The sequence below is a fragment of the Hemitrygon akajei genome, chromosome 12, assembly GCF_048418815.1.
Source record: "Hemitrygon akajei chromosome 12, sHemAka1.3, whole genome shotgun sequence".
NCBI classification, from domain to species: Eukaryota; Metazoa; Chordata; class Chondrichthyes; order Myliobatiformes; family Dasyatidae; genus Hemitrygon; species Hemitrygon akajei.
Genome location: NC_133135.1, coordinates 88,888,864 through 88,910,059, shown reverse-complemented (window position 1 = coordinate 88,910,059; position 21,196 = coordinate 88,888,864). Strand labels below are relative to the sequence as shown.

Genomic DNA, 21,196 nt, shown 5'->3' with positions numbered 1-21,196 from the left:
GAACAGCACTTGAAGAACTTATTGTCCAATTGTGAGTACCCTTGATTCTTAATCACAGCACGTTTTCCAACACAGTCTAGCTGCCATTCCAGTCAAGCAAGGAGCTGGAAGATCCATATATCAACTGAAAAAACAAGGAAGCCTCTAAAGCAGATGGTATCCCAGCTTAAGTTTTAAAGGTTGATGGAAAAGAACTTCATACATGCATTAATTGACTCATCTCCTGTATCAGTGAAGAGGCATCTCAGCATGGACAAATTGTGCCAACAGGCTGTGTTACTCCATGACTCAGATATACGTTAGGAGACTTCAGAAATGACGTGACTATCTTCAGAAGGGAAGCAAAACAAAATTTAGCAATTACCAAGGGATTACTCTATTGTCTGCCACCAGGAAGTTCATTGCAAGGGTCTTCTTAACTGCTTGCTTCCAGAAACTAAAAGGTTGCTCCCTGAATACAGTGTGGATTCCATCCACTGAGAGCACTATAAATGCAATCTCCAACATGTGACAACGCCAGGAAAACTGCAAGGAACAATATCAATCAATCTTGATCGGTTCTGATCTTAAGTTTTTGATTCTTTCAATCAAGAGGAATGACAGATAATCCTTTAGTTGCCCTCAGAAACTTGCAGCTTCTGCTTACTACATGATGGCTTCCAAGCTCTGATTCAAATCAACTAGTCCACAAGAGTCCGAATCCCAGTGCAGACTCTGGTCAAGCGAGGCAGTGTCATCATTCTAAATCTTATTTATTTCAAGCTTTCTTGCTGCAATATTACTCTGATAAACTTGCTGCTGGTGGTGATTGGGACACTGTGAATGTACTTACTGACCATCAGTAAGATCATTGCTATTTTTGTATTCCATGTTCACATTAGTCAACTAACATAAAAATCCCTCTATTTCCTTTGTATCTAAAAACCTACTTCTGACTTGCAGAGATTTCGGAACTGAGTCTTCTTAGGTACACCGTTCCAACGATTTATCATGTTTTTGGTGAAGAAAATGCTGTTTGTGTGTGTTTCAAACGGCAAGTCACTTATTTTGGTACAGTGTCCCTTAGTTTCATGATCCCCACTGGAGGGAAGTATCCTTCCTGCATCCATCATGTCAAGCCCTTAAGAGTTTTGTTTTTGATACGTCATTCTTTTAAAGTCTGGAGTATTTACCTCATTTTGCCTGATCTCTCCTCACAGGATACCGTCAACCAAGTGATCAATTTAGTTTGCTGTACTGCCTCTATAGCAAGTGTATCCTTTCTTAGTTACTACATTGTTTCTTGTGCAGTCTCACTACACCCCTTTCAAATGGTCTTCGTACCCACATTATGATACTGAGTTTCTATATTTTGTATAAAAATGGATGACCTCACATTTTTCTATATTTAATTTGCTTTGACCTCACTCATTTGCCTTGTCCACCAATATCCCTGAGATCTCTCTGCATTCTCTTCACAATACACACAGCTTTAGATCATCACCCCGCTCATCAAATCATTGATGTAGATTCAGAACAACTGGGGTCCAGCATCAACTCTATCAGAGCCCCACAAATCAGTGTCTTGACCTAGCTATTCCCACCTTGAACATGAGGTTCGGCAAATGCTGGAAGTCTAGAGCAACACATACTAAAGGCTGGAGGAACTTGGTAGGTCAGGTAGCAATCATGAAAGTGAATAAACAGTTGATGTTTTGGGCTGGGACCATTCTTCAGGGATGGAAAGGAAGGCGGAGGATGACAGAATGAAAAGGTGGGGGGGTCAGGACTAGCTAGACTGTGATATGTGAAGTCAGGTGGGGGTGGGAAAGGTAAAGGTTTGAACAAGGAGAAATTCAATAGGAGAGGAGAGTGGATCTAGGAAAAAAGGGAAGGAGGAGGGGTACTGGGGGAGGTGAGGAGAATAGGTAAGAGGCTAGAGTGGGGTGGGGGAATTTACCAGAAGGAGAAATTGATGTTTATGCCATCAGGTTTGAGGCTACCAAGGCAGAATATGAGATATTACTACTCCACCTGGGAGTCATGGCAAAAGAAGAGGCCATGAACTGATATGTTGGAACAGGAATAGGGATAGAAATTAAAATGGTTGGCCAGCGGGAAATTCCACCTTTTGTCAATTGCTGGGATATATGCCAGGAGGTATGAATTAACAAGGGAATTACAGAGGGTGCAATCTTTGTGGAAAGTGGAGGAGTTGGGGGGGATTAAAGAGTTGTTTCGTAGTAGGAACCCATTGAAGATGGTGGAAGTTGCAGAGAATGATGTGTTGGATGCACAGGCTGATGGGGTGCTAGTTGAGTACAAAAGGCAGTAGGAAGATGGGGTGAGCATGAATGTCTGAGAAATTGAGGAGATGCGGGTGAGGGCAACATCAATGATCAAGGAAAGGGCTCTTTGAAGAAGGACAACATCTCTGATGTCTTTGAAAGGAATATCTCATCCTGGAAACAGATGCGGCAGAGGTAAAAGAACTGAGAAAAAGGAATAACATTTTTACAGGAGACAGGGTGGGAAGAGGTATAGTCAAGATAACTGTGGGAAACATTAGGTGTATAAAAGATGTCCAGAAATAGAAACAGAGATCGAGAAAGGGGAGAGGGGTGTCAGAAATGGACCCAGTGAATTTAAGGGTAAGGTGAAAGTTGAAGGCAAAGTTGATGAAATTGTTGAGTTTAGAATGGGTGCATGAAGCAGCACCAATACAGTAGTCAATATAGCACAGGAAGAATTAGGTAGCGTTACCAAGGAAGGCTTGGAACATGGACTTTTCTATGTAGCCAATGAAAAAGCAGGCATAGCTGGGGTCCATGCAGGTGCCTAGGACTATCCCTTGAGTTCCTATGCCTGCCTTGTTGTCTGTCTATTAACCAATCCTCAATCCATGCCAGTACATTACCCCAATCCATTGTGCTTTAAGTTTATTTTGTAACTGCATTGTGTAGCATTTTATTATGGGCTATCTGAAAGGCCAAATACATGGTATCCACTGGTTCCTTCTGTTCTGTTCTGCTTGCTACAATTACAAAAGCTGTAGCAGGTTTGACAAACATGATTTCCCTTTCATAAGTCCCTCTTGGCACTAACCAGTCTGATTGTTATTTTCAAAGTGTCCTTTTACCACCTCCTTAATAATAGTTTCTAAAATATTCCCTATTTCTTGCATTGAGAGTATAGGGACCTGGTCAGTTTGCATGTGGCTACAATATTATACACAGGCCTTATCTCCCTACCTATAGAAATATATACCTGCAGTAGAGGGAGCAAGCAAAGGTTCCCCAGATTGATTCATATGGTTTGTCGTATGAGGATAGGATAAGTGGGCTAAGTTTGGGGCTTCTCTAGCATTTAGAGGAGTCAGAGGTGATTTCATTGAAATGTACAAATCTCTTCAAGCTGCAAAAAATAAAGCAGATGTGTTTGCCCTGCATCACATTGGTGTTCAGGATCAATTTGTTTTAAACACAGAGAGTGCTGACTGTTAAAGTTCATTGCAACTTTTACTCTCATTTTCCTACATTACACAAATAGTCTTAAGTTCAGAAAGATCAGATTGCATATTAATAAGATATATTATTTAGACTTGACAACTGCTTCACTTCAGTTAGACAGTTGGAAGAATTTATACTCCTATTACAAGGATGACGTGATTCTTTTATGAGCAAATCAGTTATTTTTGTAACAAGCTTTCTGTTTTGCGATTAATTAGCCTGCCTACATTCAAATAGAATTTTTGGAACTCTCAGCACACCATCGATATATGTGTATACATCGATAGATGTATTGGAAAACACCTAAGATTATGCTTCAAGGATTTCTGTTGATGTTTCTGAGAAAGTGAGTAGCATTAGGAATAAGGTACTACACTACTGTGTTTCGATTCTGAACTACCATTTTGTTTCTTGCTATTATCCGTTCCTGCTGGATGAAAGCAGTTGCAGGAGTCTCATATTGTTTTGTAGCTAGCTGTAACTGACATTGGGTTATTAAATCGAATTGAAATTAGAGATTGAATAATCTCTAACTCTGGAAGGATTCAGTCTCTCCTGCATGTGATATGCTCAACAGATAAGTAGCTATAGCAAAAGATTGCAGATGGTGGAAATCCACAAGAAAATACAGAATGCTGGAAATACTTTTCCGGTAGCAGGACAAGAACTATCTGTGGGCAGACAAACAAGAGTCAACATTTCAGGCCATGAAGCTCCATCAGAACTAAAAAAATGTTTTAAATTGCTTAAGTAGGTGGGCGGTGTAGGGTGTTTGAGATGGTATGGCGGAGGTGAGGGAAAGAACAGAGAGATGAGAGATGGAGAACGAGGTTGTTAAGGTGCTTTGACAGGCCAGGTGCAGGAATGATGTTTCCTTTGGCTGGCTTGATAAGAATCAGGTTACAATCTCAACAAAATGAATTGACCATTCATGACTGAGAAGAGATTTCCACATCTGAAGCATGTTAAATTTTTTAAACTCTCAACCCAAGAGGGCTGTGCCACTCAGTCACAGAGTATCTTCAAGACAGATGGATGGGTAGGATTTTGGGTATGTGGAAAATTGGAGTTTATAGGATTTGTACAGCAGAGTGGTGCTGAATTGAAATGTCAACCGTGATGTCAGTGAATGGTGGAACAGGCAGAAGAGGTCAAATGTTGACTCCTGCATCTGTTCCTTATGCTATGTAATAATAGAAGATGATGATTTGAAGTTGAATTTAAGATTCTACTTATTTCTTAAATTGGTTATACTTTACTAAAGTTCTGTGGGTTCAGAAGTGACAGAGGAGGGTGCCGTGTGTAATAGGAGGGACTAGGAAGTTTGTGGCAGGATTGGTTGTTGAGCAATTTGGGAGGTGGTGTGCTGTGTCCCTCACACTCGGCTGCTGCATGGAATAGTTGTTTTGGTGCCATTCTGAATGATTATTCTGTATTTTGAGCAGCTATATGCCATTGATTCTCAGATGTTGTTGGGGATGTTGCATTTGGAGAACATCCACAAATCCTTTTTTTTTCTGCACACCTGGTAATCTGACAAGGAGGGTGGCTGGTGTTGAAGGTTATGCATACATATGGAAAGAGGGTTGTCTAATAGGCAGGAATCAGGAAATTGGGATAAGGGAGGTGTCCTTAGGTTCACAACCTGTAACCAGTGGAGCAACGTGTGGGTTGATACTCGGAACACAACTAATTACTATATATATTAATGACTTTGAAGGAAGAAGCAAATGTATACTAAACATGTTTGCAGACAGATAAAAATACATCCTAACCTGGTTGGTCCTTCCAAAGTGCAACACTTGTATGCATTAAATTCCATCTGCCAGTTTTTGGCCCATTTTTCCACCTGGTCCAGAGATGCATGGTCTTTGATAGTGCTCCTTGCTGTCTCCTACACCCCAATCTTGGTGCCATTCAGAAGAATGAGAGGGGATCTTAAAGAAATATACAAAATTTTGAAAGAGATAAGATAGAAGTAGGAAAGTTGTTTCCATTGGTAGGAGAGACTAGAACTAGGGGACATTGCCTCAAGATTCAGGGGAGAAGATTTAGGACGGAGATGAGGAGAAACTGTTTTTCCCAGAGAGTGGCGAATCTGTGGAATTCTCTGCCCAGGGAAGCAGTTGATGCTTCTTCACTAAATATAGTTAAGAAACAGTTAGATAGGTTTTTACATAGTAAGGGAATTAAGGGTTATGGGGAAAAAGCAGGTAGATGGAGCTGAGTTTATGGACAAATCAGCCATGATCTTATTGAATGGTGGGGTAGGCTCAATGGGCCGGATGGCTTACTCCTGCTCCTATTTCTCTGTTCATCAGTAAATTTGCCAATCCAGTAAACCACATTATCATCCAGATCATTGATGTAGATGATAGACAACAACAGACCCAGCAACGATCCCTGTGGCACATCACTAGTCACCGGCCTCCAGTCAGAGAGACAACCATCTCTTACCACTGACTTACTTTTCCCATGAAGCCATTGCCTTATCCAGATTACTCTATCATTTTTAATGCCAAGTGACTGAACGCCCCATGCGAGGCCTTGTCAAAGGCCTTGCTAAAGATCATGTCAAAAAACATCCACTGCTTTTACATTCATCCTTTCCCAGTAACTTCCTCAAAAAACTCCATAAGGTTGGCTTGACATGACCCACCACACACAAGGCCATGTTGACTATTGCTAATTAGTTGCTGTCTATACAATTACTTACAGCATGTAAACAAGAGAAAATCTGCAGATGCTGGAAATCCAAGCAACACACATAAAATGCTGGAGCAACTCAGCAGGCCAGGCAGCATCTATGGAAAGAGTAAACAGTCAACATTTTGGGCTGAGACCTTTCAGTATATCTGGTTCCTTAGAATGCCTCTCAGTGACTTTCCCTCTCCTGATGTCAAGCTCACTGGCTTATAATTTCCTGGCTTGTGGCTAAGGACATTTTAAATATCTCTGCTGGGGCCCTTGCAATTTCTGCACTAACCTCACACAGGGTCCAAAGGAACACCTTGTCAGGCTCTGGGGATTTATCCACCCTAGTTTTCCTCAAGACAGGAAAACACTTCCTCCTCTGTAATCTGTATACAGTCCATGACCTCACTGCTGCTTTGCCTCATTCTATAGACTGTGTCCATCTCCCAAGTAAATACAGATGCAAAAAAATTCAATTTAAGATCTCCCCCAATTCTTTTTACTCCACTCTTTGATTATCCAGAGGACCAATTTTATCCCTTGCAATTGTTTTGCTCTTAATGTATCTGTAGAGCAACTTCTTGCCTTCTCCCAGCTCTCCTGATTTACTGTTTAAGTGTTCTTGCACTTTTATTCCTTATGTACCTCATTTGTTCCTTACTGCCTATAACTACTATGCACTTCCTCATTTTTCTTAACCCGGACCTTAATATCTCTCGAAAACCAAGGTTCCCTAAAAGTGTTATCCATGCTTTTTATTTTGACAGGATCATACAAACAGTGTGCTCTCAAATTTTCACTTTTGAACACCTCCCAATTACGAAGCACATCTTTGTCAGAAAACAACTTATCCCAATCCACACTTGCCAGATACTATTGTCTATTAAAATTGGTCTTTCTCCAGTTCTCCAGAGGATCAGACCTATCTTTCTCCGTAATTATCTTGAGTTATTCTGTCTCATTCCCTAATCGGAGATTAGTATTGCACTGACCTCTACATACTCATTAAGGAAACTTTCCTGAACACATTTGACAAACTCTATCCCATCCAGCTATTGTACAGTATGGGAGTCCCAGTCAATAGGTGTAATGGTAAAATCACTTACTATCACAACCTTATGTTTCTATCAAGCATCTGCAATCTCTCTACAAATTTGCTCCTCCAAATCCCTTGGACTGTTGTGGGGTCTATAATATAATCCCATTAATATGGTCATCCCTTTCTTATTCCTCAATTCCATCCATATGGCCTCAGTTTATGAGCTTCCAGCCTGTCCTGTCTGAGCACAGCCATGACATTTTCCCTGACTAGTAATGCAGACATCCCACCCTACAAAAATTCATTTTGGGGAGGTAGCACCATCAGTTTGTGGGAGACTCCCGGGAGAGGCGGGATGTCTGCAATAGAGTAGCTCCTTAGCAGCTAGCCAGCTAGTTTAAATAATGTTAGCTATGCTAATGAACGAATGACACCTGTTAAACTCACCTCAACATGTCTTTTACATTTTAACCCACCATGGGCAATAGAAAAGTCACTGTTGCAAACAGTGCAGCGAGCAACACTGTCATTATTTTTTACCCCTAATAGGCAGGGGTACACTTTAGTGTAGTCTGGGGAGAAGAATGTTTTAAATTTCGGTTTTTTGGAACACTCTGCCATGGTGCTCTCGTTCTCTCTCTCTCTCTCTCTCTCTCTCTCTCTCTCTCTCTCTCTCTCTCTCTCTCTCTCCCTCTCCCTCTCCCTCTCTCCCTCTCTCCCTCTCTCCCTCTCTCCCTCTCTCCCTCTCCCCCTCTCCCCCTCTCCCCCTCTCCCCCTCTCCCCCTCTCCCCTCTCCCCCTCTCCCCCTCTCCCCCTCTCTCCCTCTCTCTCTCGCTATCTCTATCTCTATCTCTATCTCATCGATTTCTGGGATATTGTATATAATTTGCGGGCATCAGGGAGCCGCTATCAATATGTGGGAGACTCCCGGAACTTCCGGGAGAGGTGGGATGTCTGGTAATGCCACCTCTCCCTCTTTAATCCCTCCCACTTTACTACATCTAATGTAATGGATCTCCAGAACCTTGAGCTGCAGTCCTGCCCCTCCTGCAACTAAGTGTCACTAATGGCTTCAGTGTCATAATTCCACATGCTGATCCATGCCCTAAGCTCATCCGCCTTTCCTACAATGCTTCTTGCATTGAAAGAGATGCAACGCAGAACATCATTTACACCATGCTTAACCTTTTGATTCCTGTTTTTGTATGTGGGCTTAACAACATCTTTTTCCAGCACAACTAAACTACTGCACTGGCTCTCTGGCTCCCATCCCCCTGCAACTCTAGTTTAAACCCCCATGTAGCACTAGCAAACCTTCCTGCAGGGATATTATTCCCCCTCCAGTTCGGGTGCAAACCATCCCACCAGTACAGGTCCCACCTATCCTGGAAGAGAGCCCAACGATGCAAAAATCTGAAGCCCTCTCTCTTCTGCATTATCTCCGTAACCACATGTTAAACTGTATGATCTTCCTACTTCTGGCCTCACTAGCACATGGCATGGGTAGCAATCTTGAGATCACAACCCTGGAGGTTCTGTCCTTTAAATTAGCACCTAAGTCCCTGAACTCGCTTTGCAGGACCTTGTCACCCTTCATACCCATGTCATTAGTCAATGTGCACCACAAACATTGCTGCTCACCCTAATATTAAGAATGCAGTGGACTCCATCTGAGATGTCCCTGATGCTGGCACTCGTGTGGCAACGTATCATCCGAGAATCTCATTCTCATCCACAGAACCTCCTTTCTGTACCCCTCACTAAGGAATCCCATATTACCAGAGCTCACCTCTTCTCCCCTCTTCTCTTCTGAGTCACAGATCTAGACTCAGTGCCTGAAACCCGACTGCTGTGACTTTACTCTGCTTGGTCATCCTCCCTAACAATATCTAACAGTGGCAATCCTCCTGTTGTTGAGGGGAACTGCCTAGGGGTACTCTGCATTGGCTGTCTATCTCCTTAGCCCTCCCAATGATCACCCGGTTACCAGTATCCTGCGGCTTGAGTGTAACTACGTCCCTATAAGTCCTGTCAATCAACCCCCTCAGCCTCCCGAATGATCTGGAGTTCATTCAGCTCCAGTTCCAATTCCTTAACAAGGTCTGAAAGAAGCTGCAGCTAGATGCACTTTCTTGCAGTTGTTGACATCAGGGGCACTGGAGGCCTCCTGCCTTATCACATTCCGCAAGAGGAGAATTCCACTATCCTACCAGGCATTCCCACTGCTCTAACTATGCAATAAGAAAGAAAGAAAAAGAAACAAAAATATATACCTACAGCTTCTGCTCCTATGAACCAAAGCATGAAGTCCCCACTCTAACTCTGGCCTACTCACACAATGGCCACTCCACTTAAACCTAACTTATTTTTATTGGCTCTTGCCAGTTGCCTAATTATGCACCCTCCAATGTCTCCTTGGGAATCATGGCACACAGAACATATTGATTGTCCCACTTGTTTCTTTTGAAATCTCTGTTACTTTTTAAAATAGAGTAATTGGTTTATTATTGTCAGGTGTGTCATGACACTGTGAAAAGCTTTTATTTGCATGTCATCGAGACAGATCCTTCCATACACATGTCAGGGTAATACGAAAAATTTTGAAAAATGCAAAATATGGTGTTACAGTTACAGAAAGTATGCAGGGCAAGTAAACAAGTGCAAGGTCCATGACCAGATAGATTGACAAATTTAAGGCATTTATATTTAACATAGAAGAAGGCTGTTCAAGAGTTTGATAAACAGCAGGATAGAAGCTGAGGAACACACAAAATGCTGGAGGAACTCAGCAGGCCAGGCAGCATGTATGGAAGAAAGTACAGTCGGCATTTTGGGCCAAAACCCTTGTCAGCTCTCCCAAAGCAGTGTCAAATGCAGACACAGTCTGTGAAAGAGGCTGGTTTGCATGAAGGACCGGGCTTATGTTTACAACTCTCTGCAATTTCTTGTCGTCTTGGGCAAAGTAGTTGCCATATTAAGTTGAGATACATCAAGATGGGTTGCTTTCTGTTGTGCATTTGTAAACATTGGTAAGAATCATTGGTACCATGTTGAATTTCCTTCGCGTTCTGAGGAAATAGAGGTGCTACTGTACTTTCTTGTCCGTAGTGTCCACATGACTGGATTAGGACAAATTGTTAGTGATATTTACACTTGGGATCTGTTAGTTTTCATCCATCTCCACCTCAGCATTGGTATAGACTGGGATGAGTACTCCGCCTTGCCTCCTGAAGTCCATGACTGGCTCTTTTGTTTGATTGACATAGTAGAAAGATTGTTCTTTTGACACCACATCAGTGGGCTCTCTATTTCCTGCCTGTACTCCATCTTGGCATTGTTTGAGATATAGCCTCTTACAGTGGTATCATCTGCAAGCATGTAGATGGGATTAGAGTTGTATTTGGCCACACAGTTGTGAGTGCATAACAAGTAGAATAGGGGGCAAAGAATGCTGTCTTGTGGGGCAGTAGGTTGAGGGTGATCGTGTTAAAGTTGTGGTTGTCTGTCCTTACCAACTGTGGTCTATTGGTCTGGAAGTCAAGGATACATTTGTGGAGGGCAGTATTTATTATGTTGGAGCTTTAATGCAAGTATTATTAATAATTTTAAATTGGAAATATCATGGATTTTTAATTCAGCAGACATAAATTTTATTATTTGTGGTTTGAATTTGAAAGGATTGAATGGAGAATGCTCTATATTGAGAACAGAAACAGTATAGTTTGTTTTCATATTTTAACAACTATCCACCAAATACATTACTAGCTTCATTTGTCTTTCATAGATCAACTTAAATGTCACTTGAAATGCTAATTATTTTTTCTTCTGTCTTTGTTGCAGGGATTTTTCAGTAAAAGATTAAAAGGGTCTATCAAACGAACCAAGAGCCAGCCAAAACTTGACCGCAATACCAGCTTCCGTCAGATACTACCATCACTGAGGAACTCTGATAGTGACCGGTAAAACATTATCATTTTACTTAACTGCATTTTAGAGTATTGAAGAATGCTAGTTGTAGAAAACTGTGCATGTTTTAAAACTCTGACTCCTTTTTCCTGTTGATATGAAATACGTCTGTATATCAGTCTGAGGGCTAAACCTGCAGAGATTTCCTGTGTGTCTGTGAGAGAGAGAGAGGACATGCTTTTAGGTGGAGTGGGATTATGTGGAAGTCTGGCCTTTCAGTTGAGCGGAAGGCAGAAGCACAGGATGAAAGGAATGGAGACTGTTGATGATTATTTTATGTCTGATTAAATGATATGTCCTGACGTGCCCTCATCTGATCCATATGCAAAATTTTGCAGGGAATTCTTAATTGCTGTGCATTTAAATATACAATTCTGTTGAAATACACAACTTGATCTCATCAAATTTGAACAGATGTTAAGCCAACAGCAAGGAACTTGGTGAAGAATTAGGAATTTTATGGGTGAATAATGGAATACGGAATACCAGGGCTTTTTCACTGTATTCCACAGAAAAGGCACAGCATTATTTTTTTAAAAAAGATTTGTGGTGATAAGGCATCTGATGATCACGAAGATGCAGAAAAAATTCATTGATGAGTTGATGAAAATCTAACATGCAGAACAGCAACATCTGTGTGATGAGCAAGTGTTAAGACAAAGCCTGCTTATGGAACACATAAATTCAGAGTCAGAAATGATGGCAATCCCAAGCAACCTCCATTATAGATTCCAAAATCCAGAAAAAATCTAAAACACTTCCAGCCCCAAGCATTTCAGATAAAGGGTATTTAAACTGTACATGATGTGTTTTTATGTAATTGTGTCTGTGGATTATTTGAGGAAGGGCAGTCATCTGTTTTACATTATTGTCTTGAATTATGTAAAGGCAGAAATATAATAGCTGTTAATGTGTATCTGTCTTCCCCTTTATCCTCTTATAGTTTATTGCTTCTTGTCTAAGTACCTCCCTGTCTCTGAGAATTTTAATTAGTTCTTCAAATCATCAGCATGCCAAAGAATTAAACAGAATTCTGGTGGAAGAGTGCAGCATTTTCTCTAGTGTTTTATTGAGAAAAAAAATGTGAGATCTCATTTCTTTATCACAACTTGGGAGCAAATTTCCAGAAGTATCAATAACAATTTAGTTTTTGGGCTGTTCTCAGATTTCAACATTCAAAGCATATTTATTATCAAAATATGCATATGTTAACATGTCCTACCTTGAGATTAATTTTTTGCAGGTATTTATAGGAGAAATAAAGAAATTCAATAGAATCTTTGACAAACCATACATAAACAATAAGGTGCAAAAGAAGACAAACAGCAAATAAAAAAGAACTAAAAACTTAAGTAGTAAGAGTCCTTGAAAGTGAGTCTGTAAGTCACAGAATCAGTTCAGAGTTTTAGCAATTGCAGTTATCCACGCTGGTTCAGGAGCCTGATGGTTGTAGGGTAATAACTATGGCAGCATAGCGGTTACGGCAACACTATTATAGCTTGGAGAGTTCCAGAGTTTGGAATTCAATTCCGGCGCCGTCTGCAAGGAGTTCGTATGTTTTCCCCACGTGATTTTCCTCCGTGTGCTCCAATTCCCTCTCACAGTCTGAAGAGGTACTGTTTAGAAGGTTAATTGGTCACTGTAAATTGTCCAGTGATTATGCTATTGTTAATAAGTGGGTTGCTGAGCTGTGTAGCTTGTTGGACTGGAAGGGCCTGTTCCATGTTGCATCTCTAAATAAAACAAAATAAAAACTGTTTCTGAACCGATTGGTGTAAGACCTAAGGTTTTTGTACCTCCTACCCACTGCAAAAGCAAGAAGAGAGCATGGCCTATTTGATGGTGGATTCTTTTCTCTTGTGTCAGGGCTCATTATAGATGTACTCAGTGAGAGTGTTGCCTATGAAGGACTGAACTCTCTCTGCCACTTTCTGTAGCCTTTTCCTTTCCATACCAGGCCATGATGCAGCCAGTCAGGGTACTCTCCACGGTGCATCAATGGAAGTTTGTGGTGACATGGTGAAGCAACACAAACTTCTAAGAAAGCAGACGTGCTGTGATGATATTTATGGGTTGGTCTCAAGACAGATCCTCTGATATGTTAATGGCAAGGAATTTAAAGCTACTGACCCTCTCTACCCCTAATCCCCTAGTGGGTACTCTCTCATGGACCTCCTGTTTCTTTCCCCTATAGTCAATAATCAACTCTTTGGTTTTGCTGATATTGAGCGAGAGGTTGTTGTGGTACCACTCTATCAGATTTTCAAACTTCTCTGTTGATTTGCCACCACCTTTGATTCAGCCAAAAACAGTGGTTCATCAGCAAATTTAACTACGGAACTGGAGCTGTATTTTGTTGCACAATCATAGGCATGGTGAGAAAATGGGAGATAAGCTCACAGTCTGGTGGCACACTTGGTCTGATGGTGATTGTGAAGCAGATGTTGCCAATCTGTACCAACAGGGTCTGCCAGTGAGGAAATCAAGGATCCAAGTGCACAGGTAGGTACCAAAGCCCAGGTCTTGGAGTTTAATGATGATTTTGAAGGGAATGATAGTGTTCAATGCTGAGCTGCTATCATCCTGATATATGCATCTTCGTTGTCTAGGTGTTCCAGAGCTGAGTGAACAGCGAATGGAAAGGCATTTGCTGTTGACCTGTTATGATGGGAAGCAAATTGGAATGAACCCAGTTCGCTCCTCCAGCAGGAGTTGATATGCTTCATGACCAACCTCTTGAAGCACATCATTACTGTGGATGCAAGTGCTACTGGATGATAGTCAATGAGGCAGGTTACCACATTCTTCTTGGGCAATGATTGAAGCCTGCTTGAAGCAGATGGGAACCTCAGACAGTTGAAGCACGAGGTTGAAGAAGTCTGTAAAAATACTCCAGCTTGTTGATTAGCACAGGTCTGGGCCAGATGATTTCCATGGATTCACTCTCCTGAAGGATGTTCTCACCTCAACCTCAGAGAATGAACTCACAGAGTGGTCGGGAGTTATGGGGATTCTTGAGAATACCTCCATGTTCTTTCAGTCAAAAGTGAGCATAAAAGGTGTTGAGCTCATTTGGGAATGAAACCTTATTGTCATTTACATATGTTGCTTGGTTTTGCTTGTAGGAGGTGATGGGTTTCAAGCTCTGCCACAGTTGTCGAGGTGTTATTCAGTAACAAAAGAGTAGTTGAGAGAAAAGGCATTCCTTCAAAGTTATGTCGAAATTTGGATGACTGCAATTCACCGACACTGATGGAATTGAACTTTTTTATATTCTTTAAGGAATTGAAGAGAAAAACACAGTGATAGTGAGTAAATCTGAGTGAAACTGATGACAAATCTATAAATCCTTTTCAGTTTTCCGATTCTTGAAGTTCAAGCTTTCTGATATCATGATTCACCAAAAATTTACGTTATAAAAAATAAACTACCATCAACAATTACATCTCATAAAATAACAGTTGAGAAATATGCAAGTGCACCTTTGATTTCTCCAGATAGTGGTGCAAGATACAGAATTCGATGGAGTTTAGATGAAGTTATCAATAGGCTTCCACAACAGGTAACAGCTGCTGGAGATAATTTTTGATGCAACACACAATTTGTTGGAAGAATTTAGTGGGTTGAGCAGCATTTGTGGAAAGAAAGGAATTGATGATGTTTAATATGGATCAACTTAAAAAGAAGGCTAATGGTGCGACAAGAGACTGAGGTAATTGGTGGACTGGGGCGGGATGAAAGATGACGGGCATGTTGAGCCAGGGAAGGAAAAGGAGGGGAAATGATTTTGGGGACAATGGCAGATGGCGGCCAACAGAGTGGAAAAACCTGAGAAACCAGTGGAGTGAAGTACAGGGAAGGGTATGTGGAGATCGGAGACAGCTGCTGGAGAGAGATAAGCAAGAAAATAAGGGGCTACGAATGCTGGAACCTGATGAGTTAATAAGGTGATAGTGGGAACCATGGGAAGAGAGGTGAATGGTCAGTGGGGCAAGAACCAGATAGGGGAGAGGTGGAAACCAGTGATGATTGGTTGGGGCCAGGAAGGGGACAAAGATGGCAATGACTCCCATTATGCTCTACTTGAGATTTTATGCAACTTTACAATAGTATGTCTAACGCTTTAACCTCGAGAACTTTATTTTTACAGTTCACTACTGTCATTTTAATTAGGAAATGGTGAGGAGGCCTCTCCTCTGAGGCACCAACTTTTATTTGCAGTTTGTGAAGCTTCAGCCAAAATAATAAAGAATCTGACGATCTTGACTTTTTTTCATTTTGATTTGTAACCAATACAATACACAAGCTGTCTGTTGCTAGGCACTACTCATTATTTCCTCCAGTATTTGGTAAGTCAACATGGTAAATTATAGCAAAACACACAAAATGCTGGAGAAACTCAGCAGGCCAGGCAGCATTAGGAAAAGAGTAAACAGTTGACGTTTTGGGCTGAAACCCTTAATCAGGACTAGGGAAAAAGAACTGAGGTCAGAGTAAGAAGGTGGGAGAGGGGAGGGAGAAACACAAGGTGATTGGTGAAACCAGGACAGGGGGAGGAGTGAAGTAAAGAGCTGGAAATCTGGTGAATTGGTGAAAGAGATAAAGGGCTGGAGAAGAGGGAAATCTGATAGAAGAGGACAGAGGGCCATGGAAGAAAGGGGGAGGAGCACTAGAGGTGATAAGCAGGTAAGGAGATAAGGTGAGAGGGAGAAATGGGAATGTGGAATGGTGAAGGGGGAGCAATTACCAGAAGTTTGAGAAATCGATGTTTATTCCATGAGGTTGGAAGCAACCCAGACGAAATATAAGCTGTTGCTCCTCCAACCTGACTGTGGCCTCATCAAGGCAGTAGAGGAGGCCATGGACTGGCATGTAGGAAAGGGAATGGGAAATAGAATTAAAGTGCGTGGCCACCGGGAGATCCCTCTTTTTCTGGCGGACAGGGCGGTGGTCTTCCAATCTACTTTGGGTCTCACCAGTATACAAGAGGCCACATTGGGAGCAGTGGATACAGTAGGTGACTTCACCAGACTCACAGGTGAAGTGTCAGCTCACCTGGAAGGACTGTTTGGAGCCTGAATGGTAATGAGAAAAGAGGTGTAGGGGCAGGTGTGGCACTTGTTCCGTTTGCAAGGATAAGTGCCAGGAGGGAGATCAGTGGGGAGGAATGAATGGACAAGGGAGTTGCGGAGGGAGTGATCCCTGCAGAAAGTGAGGGAGGGGAGGGAAAGATGTGCTTGGTGGTGGGATCCTATTGTAGATGGCGGAAGTGACAGAGAATTATGTGCTGGATGCAGAGGCTGGTGGAGTAGTAGGTGAGGGGAAAAGGAACCCTATTCCTGAAGCAGACGTGCACAAAATGGAAAAGATGCGGGTGAGGGCAGCACTGGTGTTGGAGGGAGGGAAGGAAGCCCCTCTCTTTGAAAAAAGAGGACATCTCCTTAGTTCTGGAATAAAAGACAATAGACAGTAGGTGCAGGAGTAGGCCATTCAGCCCTTCTAGCCAGCACCGCCATTCACTGTGATCATGGCTGATCATACACAATCAGTACCCCGTTCCTGCCCTCTCCCCATATCCCTTGACCCCACTATCTATAAGAGCTCTATCTAACTCTCTCTTGAAAGCATCCAGAGACTTGGCCTCCACTGCTTTCTAAGGCAGAGCATTCCACATATCCACCACTCTCTGGGTGAAAATGTTTTTCCGCATCTCTGTTCTAAATGGCCTACCCCTTATTCTTAAACTGTGGCCTCTAGGTCTGGACTCACCCATCAGCGGGAACATGCTTCCTGCCTCCAGTGTGTCCAATCCCTTAATAATCTTATATGTTTCAATCAGATCCCCTCTCGTCCTTCTAAATTCCAGTCTATACAAGCCCAGTTGCTCCAATCTTTCAACATATGACAGTCCCGCCATTCCAGGATTTAACCTTGTGAATCTACACTGCACTCCCTCAATAGCAAGAATGTCCTTCCTCAAATTTGGAGACCAAAACTGCACACAATACTCCAGGTGGGGTCTCACCAGGGCCCCGTACAGCTGCAGAAGGACCTCTTTACTCCTATACTTAATTCCTCTTGTTATAAAAGCCAGCATGCCATTAGCTTTCTTCACTGCCTGCTGTACCTGCATGCTTGCTTTCATTGACTGATGTACAAGAACACCTAGATCTCGTTGTACTTCCCCTTTTCCTAACTTGACTCAATATAGATAGTAATCTGCCTTCCTGTTCTTGCCACCAAAGGCCTTATCCTGAGAGCAGATGCACTGGAGACGGAGGAATTGAGTGAAGGGGTGGCATTTTTACAAGTAACAGGGTGGAGAGATGTATAGTCCAAGTAGCTGAAGAGTCGGTGGGCTATAGCTTCTCTTTTCTATTTTGAATGTATAACTCTTTTGTTCTTGATGACAGATCTCCTTCACTTAGAGTCATGAGTCATGTTAGTCTAGGTTAGCAAACTCAGAAGCAAGTTATTATGGACAGCTGGAGCACAGATTAAAAACCTAATTATAAACGTTTTGGTCTCTTGGATGTATACAGCAGCTGATCTGTCTCATGAAAGAATTGTGGAAAATCTGTGATTCGACACAAGAAGACTTTATAGTGTAAGATGAGTCTGATTTAGACTGAGCAAGGAGATTGACAGTTTCTGTCAGCATGAAGGAGTTTTAACTATGTGTTCAGGATGTTTTGTTAAACAAATTCTGGTCACATCTTTTACCAGCACTGAATACTTAATATGCAGCCAGTATTGATGAATGCAAGATCATATCAGCTTTCTTTTTGAGTGATGTTATATCCAAAATAAAAATATTGTCCTTGTTTCTGAAAAGTGTGGTTGTCTGTTTTTTTCATGTTCTGATGTGTTTCTGGGCTCTGGTTGCTAAATTTTTTGTTGCCATTTTGGGTAATTTTGAATTGGGGCAGCCTGCAGTTAACAAACACTGAGCTGAATTGTGTATGCCTTGACTCTCTTGATTTTGTGTTTTTATCTTCTGTGTTTTTCACCTGTTTATCTTTTGTTGCCATTTGGGCGATTTGTTTTTTCTTTGTGATGTGGGGGAGAGGGTGTTTGATGTTTTTCTTTGAAAGGGTTCCATGGTTTTTCTTTGTTTTGTGGCTGGCTGTCGGGCAGATGAATCTCAGGGTTGTTTACTGCTTACATACTTTGATAATAAATGTACTTTGAGTCTTTAATAAAAAGGACATTTAATTTATTTTACTTCATTTGACATTGCTTCTCCATTTGCATGGAAGACAGCCTCAGGATTAAAAAGATAGTCATGTGGTCAGATGTTATTTGGTGTTGTTTGATGAAAAAGATAATCTGTATTAACAGTAGCCATTCAAAGTACACTGTCTTCACTTATACAGGAACCGTAGTGAAGGCATGTTAGCACTGGGATCTTCCTTTGAACAGTTTTACTCCCAAAGAAAATATTAGTTCTAATGCATGCGTTCATTAAATAGTCTTATCTATTATAAGCCATCTGCACAAAGCTTCTGGCTTTCTATCTCCAGTGAAGTTGTTTACTATCATTCAGCTGCAGGCAAGTGACCTATTTCACATTTTGTTCTTGATTCTTCCTAAATAAAATACAATTGCAGATTGTTTTTGGAACAGCCAAGTATTAGAATGTCTGTTGTCTCATTCTGTGGTGTAGTGACAGGAATACCGGTACTAGTATTTGTAATTGTTATTGAGGGTGCCTTATAATTATGTTGTGTGAAATTACAATTAGTTTGGATAAAGTGATTGAGAATTACAGTTTCCTATTAGCTTGAGAGATTACTAATGTGGAATTTAAACTTGGTGTGTTGAATGATTATAGTCAAATTTTAAGTAATTTTTAAAATCAGAGCATAAGGGGAGTCTGAAATTCAATATTTAAATGATGTACAGAAGTTGAAAACTTCATGTTGAAAAAATGCTTCAATTATACACAACTGTTGAAACCTGCTAAACTTAGACAGCTTACTAGAAATTTTGATCTGCCCAGATAACTTTTATCTCGGCAAATGATCACATCCGAAGCGGTTTTTTTTTAAAAACTATCATTCCATGCTATTGAAATAAGCTACAGAGATAGTTTTCTCGATCAGGCTACAGATCATAATTGAATTCAGAATAAGAATGAGGTTTGTTATTGCTGACATTTGTCATGAAATTTGTTGTTTTGCAGCAGCAGTACATTGCAATATGTAAAAGTACTGCAAGTTATGGTAAGAAATATGAAAAATAAGTAGGGCAAAAAGAGAACAAAGTAGTGAGGTAGTGTTCATGTATTTGAGGACCATTCAAAAATCTGATTGTGGAGGTGAAAAAGCAGTTCCCGAAATGCTGAGTCTTGAAACGTGGAATCATAGTGTTTTTAGCTCTTGTACCTCTTCCCTCTTGGTAGTAATGAGAAAGGGGCATTTTCTGGGTAAAGAGGGTGCTTAATGATCGATGCTGCCTTTTGGAGGCATTACCTTTGAAGATGTCCTTGATGATGGGTAGGCTGGTATCTATATGGAGCTGGCTGAGTTTACAACCCTCTGCAGCTTCTTTCCAGTCCTTTGCATTGGTGCCTCTATGATGCAGCCAGTCAGAATGCTCTCCAAGGTGCATCTGTAGAAATTTTCTAGAGTTTTTGGTGACAGTAAATCTCATCAAACTTCTAATGAAATATGATTTAACTGCTTCATAATTGCATCAATATGTTATAATATATTGCAGTTGATATTATAAAGAAAATTTGTGTTGGCTGTTATTGCTCCAGTTAGGATTTCACAACAGGAAGTTTTGCAATGGTATAGCAGTACTGATTAGATATATAGTATGTATCAGTAGACATTATGAACAGAAAGCAATTCTTTCATTTCTAATCAGAGAACGTAATCAGTATACAGTTAAATGTTTTATTTAAAATGAGTAAATTGAAGATAATGCAGTAGTTAAGGTATAAACTATGTTATTTCAAAGAGCACTTATGATAGGAAATACTTCTATGTGCAAAATAGCTAAAGGAAGTTTCTGCAAGTCATACTTCATTAAAACTATACCAAATAAAGGAACATTTGCTCTTGTATTATAAATCTGAAATGTGGTTGAAACTACATACCTCAGTATGTGCGGTTGGGAGACTGTAGGTCTGACACAGTGGTCAGCAGCACAGGAGCGCCGCAGGGGACCGTGCTCTCTCCGGTCCTGTTCACCCTGTACACATCAGACTTCCAATATAACTCGGAGTCCTGCCATGTGCAGAAGTTCGCTGATGACACGGCCATAGTGGGGTGTGTCAGGAATGGGCAGGAGGAAGAGTATAGGAAACTGATACAGGACTTTGTGATATGGTGCAACTCAAACTACCTGCGTCTCAATATCACCAAGACCAAGGAGATGGTGGTGGACTTTAGGAGATCTAGGCCTCATATGGAGCCAGTGATCATTAATGGAGAATGGGTGGAGCAGGTTAAGACCTACAAGTATCTGGGAGTGCAGTTAGACGAGAAGCTAGACTGGACTGCCAACACAGATGCCTTGTGCAGGAAGGCACAGAGTCGACTGTACTTCCTTAGAAGGTTGGCGTCATTCAATGTTTGTAGTGAGATGCTGAAGATGTTCTATAGGTCAGTTGTGGAGAGCGCCCTCTTCTTTGTGGTGGCGTGTTGGGGAGGCAGCATTAAGAAGAGGGACGCCTCACGTCTTAATAAGCTGGTAAGGAAGGCGGGCTTTGTCGTGGGCACAGAACTGGAGAGTATGACATTGGTAGCAGAGCAAAGGGCGCTGAGTAGGCTACGGTCAATCATGGAAAACCCTGAACATCCTCTGCATAGCACCATCCAGAGACAGAGAAGCAGCTTCAGCGGCAGGTTGCTATCGATGCAATGCTTCTCAGACAGGATGAAGAGATCATTACTCCCCAATGCCATTCGGCTTTACAATTCAACCGCCAGGGGCAAAATATGTTAAAGTGCCGGGGTTAGGACTGAGCTTAAGTTACCATTCAATGTATTTTAGTAAA

General features: G+C 41.5%; 1 protein-coding gene across 10 annotated transcripts in view; it reads left to right on the top strand.

Moving 5' to 3' along the window:
• Window positions 1-21,196, top strand: part of rasal2 (RAS protein activator like 2) — a 421,164-nt gene that overhangs the window by 281,099 nt on the left and 118,869 nt on the right. For all 10 annotated transcript variants that reach the window (XM_073063632.1, XM_073063630.1, XM_073063629.1 and 7 more), the window contains one exon: window positions 11,062-11,180. In XM_073063632.1, coding sequence (XP_072919733.1) covers window positions 11,062-11,180 — 119 coding nt within the window. The remainder of the gene's footprint in view (window positions 1-11,061; window positions 11,181-21,196) is intronic.